Source organism: Chiloscyllium plagiosum, unplaced genomic scaffold (assembly GCF_004010195.1).
Source record: "Chiloscyllium plagiosum isolate BGI_BamShark_2017 unplaced genomic scaffold, ASM401019v2 scaf_10873, whole genome shotgun sequence".
Taxonomy (NCBI): Eukaryota; Metazoa; Chordata; class Chondrichthyes; order Orectolobiformes; family Hemiscylliidae; genus Chiloscyllium; species Chiloscyllium plagiosum.
Genome location: NW_025215300.1, coordinates 76,050 through 85,539, shown reverse-complemented (window position 1 = coordinate 85,539; position 9,490 = coordinate 76,050). Strand labels below are relative to the sequence as shown.

Sequence of the window (9,490 nt, the reverse complement as noted above, 5' to 3'; positions counted from 1 at the left end):
GACCACGCCCGTTCAGGCTGCTTATGTTGTTTCAGCCTTGTTTTTAAAAAAAACACAGCCAAGGCCTTATACGTTGTTTCTCTTCTCATAAACTGCTCGATACCTGTCCTCCAATCTCACTCTCTGAAAGAAACCAGGACTAAACACACCTCTTAAAGCTCAGCATTGTTACACTTGGTTTCATTGAGGGAGGGAACACAAGGCGGCTAGCTCATTGCGGATTGGGGGGGGGGGGGAGAGAGGCATATGCTCCCTTTTTTTTCCTGGAGGGAGATGGTTGACTGCTGGTTTGGACGTGGCTGGAGCGGAGGGGTTTGGTCGCCTTTTGGACTCGGTCGCTGTTTCTTGACGTCTAAAGGCCCCCCCCTACTTCCCCCGCCGCTCCCCCTCCCCCCCCCCCCCCCCCCCCGCCCCCGTCTCAGGTGCCTGAGCGACTTCCGAAATCTGGAGGCTCCGGTTGTGGAGAAAACCCGGAGCCAGGAGCGGGCGGACTGCGAGCGACGGCAGCGGCAGCAGGACAGCGGCTGGCAGCTGGTGATGGAGAGACCCAACTTCCGGCTCTGGCGCAGACCCATTCCGGGCAGTCACCTGTACCAGTACCGAGGTAAGAGCGACCGGCGCCTCCCTGTGGCCTGAAGCTGGACAGCATCAGGCTAGCGGTAGACGGCGGGGTGAGGGAACTTCCGCCGTGTTCACACAGAGCGTCGGTGGGTGGAGGGCCCGGATTGCGGTGCCACTCGAGCTTTGCCCCCGGGGTGCGGGTCAGCTTCTCGTTGGCGTGTCTTAATTCTCTTGTTCCTTATCGTTCCCTCCCACTCCCCCCACAGTGTTCGGGACGTACATGGATGTCACCCCACGGCAGTTCTTCAATGTGCAGGTACGGTTTCGGAATCGGACGCGTGTGCGGCGCTTGGGCCTGGCGCGTTAACCCTGTACCAGAGCCGGAAGGTTCCGGTCTGCAGCGTGTGTCTGACTGTATCTCGCTTTCCCCGCTCACGGTGACTGCCTCCTGAACACAGCCCCTTAAAGCACAAAAGTGCGCTTTCTCCCCTTCCTGGCCGAACGCGAGAGAGTCCAGACCTCCAGGCGTGGTTTGTTGACTCCTTTTCCCCACCTCCTGACCTGCTCCGGGGTAGTGGGGGGAGGGAACCGAAAGGCCTCCAGGCCCCTACACGACCTGCTGCTCCCCCGCCCCACCCCCAACCACCACTACCACCGATAACCTCCGCCAGTTACCCCATCGTCATGCACTCTCCCCCGACTGCCTGGCATCGTTTGCTGGAGATCTAATGCTGACCCTTGACACCTGTGACCCTTGGGGCCCCCATTCCCACCTTGGCATGGGTCACCTGTGGTGCCCTGGTCTAGAGCTCACCCCTTCTCTTCTCTCTCTCCCCCCAACCACGTCCACCCTCCTTCCCTTCCGTGCCACTGACAGACCCATCCCACCCTCCGTGTCACCTGACTCACCATCTCTCTCTCTCACTCACTCCGTGTCACCTGACTCACTCACTCACTCACTCACTCACTCACTCACTCACTCACTCACTCACTCACTCACTCACTCACTCACTCACTCACTCACTCACTCACTCACTCACTCACTCACTCACTCACTCACTCACTCACTCACTCACTCACTCACTCACTCACTCACTCACTCACTCACTCACTCACTCACTCACTCACTCACTCACTCACTCACTCACTCACTCACTCACTCACTCACTCACTCACTCACTCACTCACTCACTCACTCACTCACTCACTCACTCACTCACTCACTCACTCACTCACTCACTCACTCACTCACTCACTCACTCACTCACTCACTCACTCACTCACTCACTCACTCACTCACTCACTCACTCACTCACTCACTCACTCACTCACTCACTCACTCACTCACTCACTCACTCACTCACTCACTCACTCACTCACTCACTCACTCACTCACTCACTCACTCACTCACTCACTCACTCACTCACTCACTCACTCACTCACTCACTCACTCACTCACTCACTCACTCACTCACTCACTCACTCACTCACTCACTCACTCACTCACTCACTCACTCACTCACTCACTCACTCACTCACTCACTCACTCACTCACTCACTCACTCACTCACTCACTCACTCACTCACTCACTCACTCACTCACTCACTCACTCACTCACTCACTCACTCACTCACTCACTCACTCACTCACTCACTCACTCACTCACTCACTCACTCACTCACTCACTCACTCACTCACTCACTCACTCACTCACTCACTCACTCACTCACTCACTCACTCACTCACTCACTCACTCACTCACTCACTCACTCACTCACTCACTCACTCACTCACTCACTCACTCACTCACTCACTCACTCACTCACTCACTCACTCACTCACTCACTCACTCACTCACTCACTCACTCACTCACTCACTCACTCACTCACTCACTCACTCACTCACTCACTCACTCACTCACTCACTCACTCACTCACTCACTCACTCACTCACTCACTCACTCACTCACTCACTCACTCACTCACTCACTCACTCACTCACTCACTCACTCACTCACTCACTCACTCACTCACTCACTCACTCACTCACTCACTCACTCACTCACTCACTCACTCACTCACTCACTCACTCACTCACTCACTCACTCACTCACTCACTCACTCACTCACTCACTCACTCACTCACTCACTCACTCACTCACTCACTCACTCACTCACTCACTCACTCACTCACTCACTCACTCACTCACTCACTCACTCACTCACTCACTCACTCACTCACTCACTCACTCACTCACTCACTCACTCACTCACTCACTCACTCACTCACTCACTCACTCACTCACTCACTCACTCACTCACTCACTCACTCACTCACTCACTCACTCACTCACTCACTCACTCACTCACTCACTCACTCACTCACTCACTCACTCACTCACTCACTCACTCACTCACTCACTCACTCACTCACTCACTCACTCACTCACTCACTCACTCACTCACTCACTCACTCACTCACTCACTCACTCACTCACTCACTCACTCACTCACTCACTCACTCACTCACTCACTCACTCACTCACTCACTCACTCACTCACTCACTCACTCACTCACTCACTCACTCACTCACTCACTCACTCACTCACTCACTCACTCACTCACTCACTCACTCACTCACTCACTCACTCACTCACTCACTCACTCACTCACTCACTCACTCACTCACTCACTCACTCACTCACTCACTCACTCACTCACTCACTCACTCACTCACTCACTCACTCACTCACTCACTCACTCACTCACTCACTCACTCACTCACTCACTCACTCACTCACTCACTCACTCACTCACTCACTCACTCACTCACTCACTCACTCACTCACTCACTCACTCACTCACTCACTCACTCACTCACTCACTCACTCACTCACTCACTCACTCACTCACTCACTCACTCACTCACTCACTCACTCACTCACTCACTCACTCACTCACTCACTCACTCACTCACTCACTCACTCACTCACTCACTCACTCACTCACTCACTCACTCACTCACTCACTCACTCACTCACTCACTCACTCACTCACTCACTCACTCACTCACTCACTCACTCACTCACTCACTCACTCACTCACTCACTCACTCACTCACTCACTCACTCACTCACTCACTCACTCACTCACTCACTCACTCACTCACTCACTCACTCACTCACTCACTCACTCACTCACTCACTCACTCACTCACTCACTCACTCACTCACTCACTCACTCACTCACTCACTCACTCACTCACTCACTCACTCACTCACTCACTCACTCACTCACTCACTCACTCACTCACTCACTCACTCACTCACTCACTCACTCACTCACTCACTCACTCACTCACTCACTCACTCACTCACTCACTCACTCACTCACTCACTCACTCACTCACTCACTCACTCACTCACTCACTCACTCACTCACTCACTCACTCACTCACTCACTCACTCACTCACTCACTCACTCACTCACTCACTCACTCACTCACTCACTCACTCACTCACTCACTCACTCACTCACTCACTCACTCACTCACTCACTCACTCACTCACTCACTCACTCACTCACTCACTCACTCACTCACTCACTCACTCACTCACTCACTCACTCACTCACTCACTCACTCACTCACTCACTCACTCACTCACTCACTCACTCACTCACTCACTCACTCACTCACTCACTCACTCACTCACTCACTCACTCACTCACTCACTCACTCACTCACTCACTCACTCACTCACTCACTCACTCACTCACTCACTCACTCACTCACTCACTCACTCACTCACTCACTCACTCACTCACTCACTCACTCACTCACTCACTCACTCACTCACTCACTCACTCACTCACTCACTCACTCACTCACTCACTCACTCACTCACTCACTCACTCACTCACTCACTCACTCACTCACTCACTCACTCACTCACTCACTCACTCACTCACTCACTCACTCACTCACTCACTCACTCACTCACTCACTCACTCACTCACTCACTCACTCACTCACTCACTCACTCACTCACTCACTCACTCACTCACTCACTCACTCACTCACTCACTCACTCACTCACTCACTCACTCACTCACTCACTCACTCACTCACTCACTCACTCACTCACTCACTCACTCACTCACTCACTCACTCACTCACTCACTCACTCACTCACTCACTCACTCACTCACTCACTCACTCACTCACTCACTCACTCACTCACTCACTCACTCACTCACTCACTCACTCACTCACTCACTCACTCACTCACTCACTCACTCACTCACTCACTCACTCACTCACTCACTCACTCACTCACTCACTCACTCACTCACTCACTCACTCACTCACTCACTCACTCACTCACTCACTCACTCACTCACTCACTCACTCACTCACTCACTCACTCACTCACTCACTCACTCACTCACTCACTCACTCACTCACTCACTCACTCACTCACTCACTCACTCACTCACTCACTCACTCACTCACTCACTCACTCACTCACTCACTCACTCACTCACTCACTCACTCACTCACTCACTCACTCACTCACTCACTCACTCACTCACTCACTCACTCACTCACTCACTCACTCACTCACTCACTCACTCACTCACTCACTCACTCACTCACTCACTCACTCACTCACTCACTCACTCACTCACTCACTCACTCACTCACTCACTCACTCACTCACTCACTCACTCACTCACTCACTCACTCACTCACTCACTCACTCACTCACTCACTCACTCACTCACTCACTCACTCACTCACTCACTCACTCACTCACTCACTCACTCACTCACTCACTCACTCACTCACTCACTCACTCACTCACTCACTCACTCACTCACTCACTCACTCACTCACTCACTCACTCACCTCCCCATCCAGGGCAAGTGGGGAGTATTCCCTCACCCCCTCCTGACTTGGGCCTTGTCGATGGTGGGGACAGACTTTGGGGGGAGTCAGGAGGGGAGTTACTCGCTGCAGGATTCCCAGCCTCTGAGCTGCTCTTGTAGCCGCTGTGTTTATATGGGGCTGGTCCAGTTCAGTTTCTGGTCAATGGTAACCCCCAGGATGCTGATCCGTGCTGCTCTACATTATGTCAGAGGAGTCTCGTGAAATGCCTGAAATCGGCAAAGGAACACTTAGCTTGCATAAAGTACACAGTGGGAAAGATGCGTCAGGGAGTGTGGTGCTGGAAAAGCGCAGCAGGTCAGGCAGCATCTGAGGAGCAGGAGAATGGACGTTTCGGGGGTAGAAAGGTGGATGTCTGTCAGAGTTTTTGCTGATTTGGATTATCCAGCGATCCTTATGGCTGGTGATTAAGGCCAGCGCGAGAGAGAAAGCTGGGCGTGTCCTGGGTTCCAGCGGTAGATGTAAAGGGAACGGACCCAGGGAGAGCTTTTTAAATCCTGTTTGTCTCTGCTTCCAGTATCCCTTTTACTCGAGAGACTATCTGTACATCCGACGGTACCAGGTGGACCAGAAACACAATCTGATGGTGTTGGTGTCAAGGTGAGGATGTGACGGCTTTTCCTTTCTCTCCCCGTTTCCCCCCCCCAAAAAAAAGGCTTTCTACATCTCATTGTGCAGTATGGCAGGGAAGATGTTTTGAGGGTCAGGATGTGTTCCCCGTCTGCCTGGCAGTCTGTGTGAAGGGCCGATCGGGTTGGAGCTTCAATTGTCTGCCCCCCCCCCCCCTCAATTGTCTGCCCCCCCCCCCCCGTCTCAGAAGGCGAAGGTGTTTATCTTTCTCCATCCACACCCAGGGCCATCGAGCACCCAGATGTCCCAGAGAGCCCCAGCTACGTGCGGGTGACCGCTTACCAGTCGCAGATGGTGATCAAGCCCCACCGGTCGTTCGACGAGGTAAGGTGGCGGGGACACAGGGTGGCTGGCTGAGACGTTGCGCCCTTCTGTATTGGGTGGTATGGGGGCTCTATGGTTAGCACCGCTGCCTCACGGCGCCAGGGACCTCGGCTCGATTCCAGCCTCTGGGTGACTGTGTGTGGAGTTTGCACATTCTCTACATGTCTGCATGGGTTTCCTCCCATAGTCCAAAGATGTGCAACTTAGAGTGGGTTGGCCATGTTTAAATTACCCATAGTGTTCAGGGATGTGCAGGTTAGGGTGGATTGGCCATGCTAAATTACCCGTAGTGCTCAGGGATGTACAAGTTAGGTGCACTAGTCAGGGGTAAATGTCAGGTAAGGGAATGAGTCTGGGTGGGTTACTCTTTTGTGGGTTGGTGTGGGCGTGTTGGGCCGAATGGCCATTTCCTCACTGTAGGGATTGTGTTCTGTCTAAATGGCTGACACAGTATATAATTGGCTCACCTCCACATGTAGAGTGGAAAAGGAGGATGGCTTGCCCGAAGACCGAGGAGTAAAATTAAACATGGGTAATGGGGAGGTTAATGGAATTGAAGAGTGACAAATCCCCCAGGGCCTGATGGCTTCCATCTAAAAGTCTTAAAGGGTGGAGGGACTCACACCATGGTCATTCCAACTCATAGATTCCCTACAGTGTGGAAACAGACCCTTCGGCCCAAATAGTCCACACCAACCCTCCAAAGAATAACCCACCCAGACCCATTTCCCCCCTACCCTATTACTCTACATTTATAGACAATAGGTGCAGGAGTAGGCCATTCTGCCCTTCGAGCCTGCACCACCATTCAATATGATCCTGGCTGATCATCCTCAATCAGTATCCTGTTCCTGCCTTATCTCCACTATCCTTGAGAGCTCTATCCAACTCTTTCTTAAACCAATCCAGAGAGTGGACCTCCACAGCCTTCTGGGGCAGAGCATACCACACATCCACCACTCTCTGGGTGAAGAGGTTTCTCCTCATCGCTGTCCTAAATGGCCTCCCCCTTATTTTTAAGCTGTGTCCTCTGGTTCGGGACTCGCCCATCAGCGGAAACATGTTTCCTGCCTCCAGAGTGTCCAATTCTTTAATAATCTTTATATGTCTCAATCAGATCCACTCTCAGTCTTCTAAACTCAAGGGTATACAAGCCCAGTCGCTCCAATCTTTTAACATAAGATAGTCCCGCCATTCCAGGAATTGACCTCGTGACTAATGCATCTAACCTGCACATACCTGAACACTATGGGGTAATTTAGCATGGCCAATCCATCCTAACCTGCACATCCCTGATCACTATGGGATAATTTAGCACGGCCAATCCACCCTAAACTGCACATCCCTGAGCACTATGGGTAATTTAGCATGGCCAATCCACCCTAACCTGCACATCCCTGATCACTATGGATAATTTAGCACGGCCAATCCACCCTAAACTGCACATCCCTGAGCACTATGGGTAATTTAACACGGCCAATTCACCCTAACCTGCACATCCCTGAGCAATATGGGTAATTTAACACGGCCAATTCACCCTAACCTGAACATCTTTGGACTGTGGGAGGAGACCGGAGCACCCGGAGGAAACCCAGGCAGACAGGGGGAGAACGTGCAAACTCCACACAGTCGGTCGCCTGAGGCTGGAATCGAACCCGGGTCCCTGGCGCCGTGAGGCAGCGCTGCTAAGCTCTGAGCCACCGTGCCATCCTGTAGTCCTTCAGAGTTCCCTGGCATCCCTCCGGGCTGGGAAGTGTCACTCCCCTCCTTTTAAGAAATGGAAAACCAGGGAACACCGGATCAGTCAGCCGAACGTCTGAGGTTGGGGCAAATGGAGTCTAAAATCAAACAGAGCACCTTTTGAAAATGCGCGGTTAACGAGTGAGAGCCAGTGTGGATTCGTGACGGGTAGGTCAAGCCTGACGGACCTCCGTGCAGAGGTGGAAAGGGAAATGTTGTTTCTGTGGACTTCAAGAAAGCATTCGACAAACTCCCCACTGAAGGTCTAAGCTAAACAATGAAAGGGGCAGCAGTTCTGTCTGCCGTCTGGCCCCCCCACGTTACTGGAAGGACAGCATTGGTGCTGCAAGGAGAGGGCAAAGGCAGGAACATTGGCAGGCTTGGAGAATTATCATGAGGACAGATCTGAGAGGCTAGACCAGGAGAAAGTCAGGACTGCAGCTGCCCGAGATCAGAGTCAAAACGTGACGCTGGGAAAGCCCAGCAGGTCAGGCAGCGTCTGAGGAAGCAGGAGAGGCGATGTTTTGGGCATAAGCCCTTCGTCGTTCGCGATCCCCATTCCTGATGAAGGGCTTTTGCCCAAAACGTCGACTCTCCTGCTCCCCGGACGCTGCCCAACCATCTACACTTTTTTCGACTTCGTTCAACCAGAGGTGACTGAATCGAGGTCTGTGGTACCACGAGGAGCTTGGGAGATCTGTGTCCCCTCGCAGAGTGGGCGATTACCAGGAAAACCGAGCTAGCGTGACTGGGAGAAGAACTGAAGAAGACACGAGGGGAAACTTTGACCCAGAGGCTGGTGGGATGTCTCGAGTTCCCTGTCCGGTTTTGTGTTTGCGGCAAGAAACCCGAAACTCCTTTCGGTTTGATTTACCGTCGTCCCGTGTACCGAGACACACTGAAACATATTGCTGTCCGGGCAAATCTTACCACACATAAGTACGTCAGGGCCACAGAATGCAAGATTACAGCCACAGAGAAGGTGCAGAGAAAGACCAACTCTTAACCAACGTAAGGTCCCGTTCATAAGTCTGACATGGTTCCCCATGGGAGACTGGTTAGCAAGGTTAGATCTCATGGAATACAGGGAGAAGTAGCCATTTAGATACAGAACTGGCTCAAAGGTAGAAGACAGAGGGTGGTAGTGGAGGGTTGTTTTTCAGACTGTAGGCCTGTGACCAGTGGAGTGCCACAAGGATCGGTGCTGGGTAAAGGCAGGAACTTTTTGTCATTTACATAAATGATTTGGATGCGAGCATAAGAGATACAGTTAGTAAGTTTGCA

General features: G+C 52.4%; 1 protein-coding gene across 1 annotated transcript in view; it reads left to right on the top strand.

Annotated features, from left to right (window-relative positions):
- Positions 1-422: 422 nt before the first annotated feature.
- The window catches only part of stard7 (StAR-related lipid transfer (START) domain containing 7), a gene marked incomplete at its 5' end in the record, with an annotated part of 13,874 nt that continues 4,806 nt past the window's right edge, over positions 423-9,490 (top strand). The window contains 4 exons of the mRNA XM_043686792.1: positions 423-604; positions 828-877; positions 6,030-6,112; positions 6,367-6,466. Of these exons, the coding sequence (XP_043542727.1) occupies positions 423-604; positions 828-877; positions 6,030-6,112; positions 6,367-6,466 (415 nt within the window). The remainder of the gene's footprint in view (positions 605-827; positions 878-6,029; positions 6,113-6,366; positions 6,467-9,490) is intronic.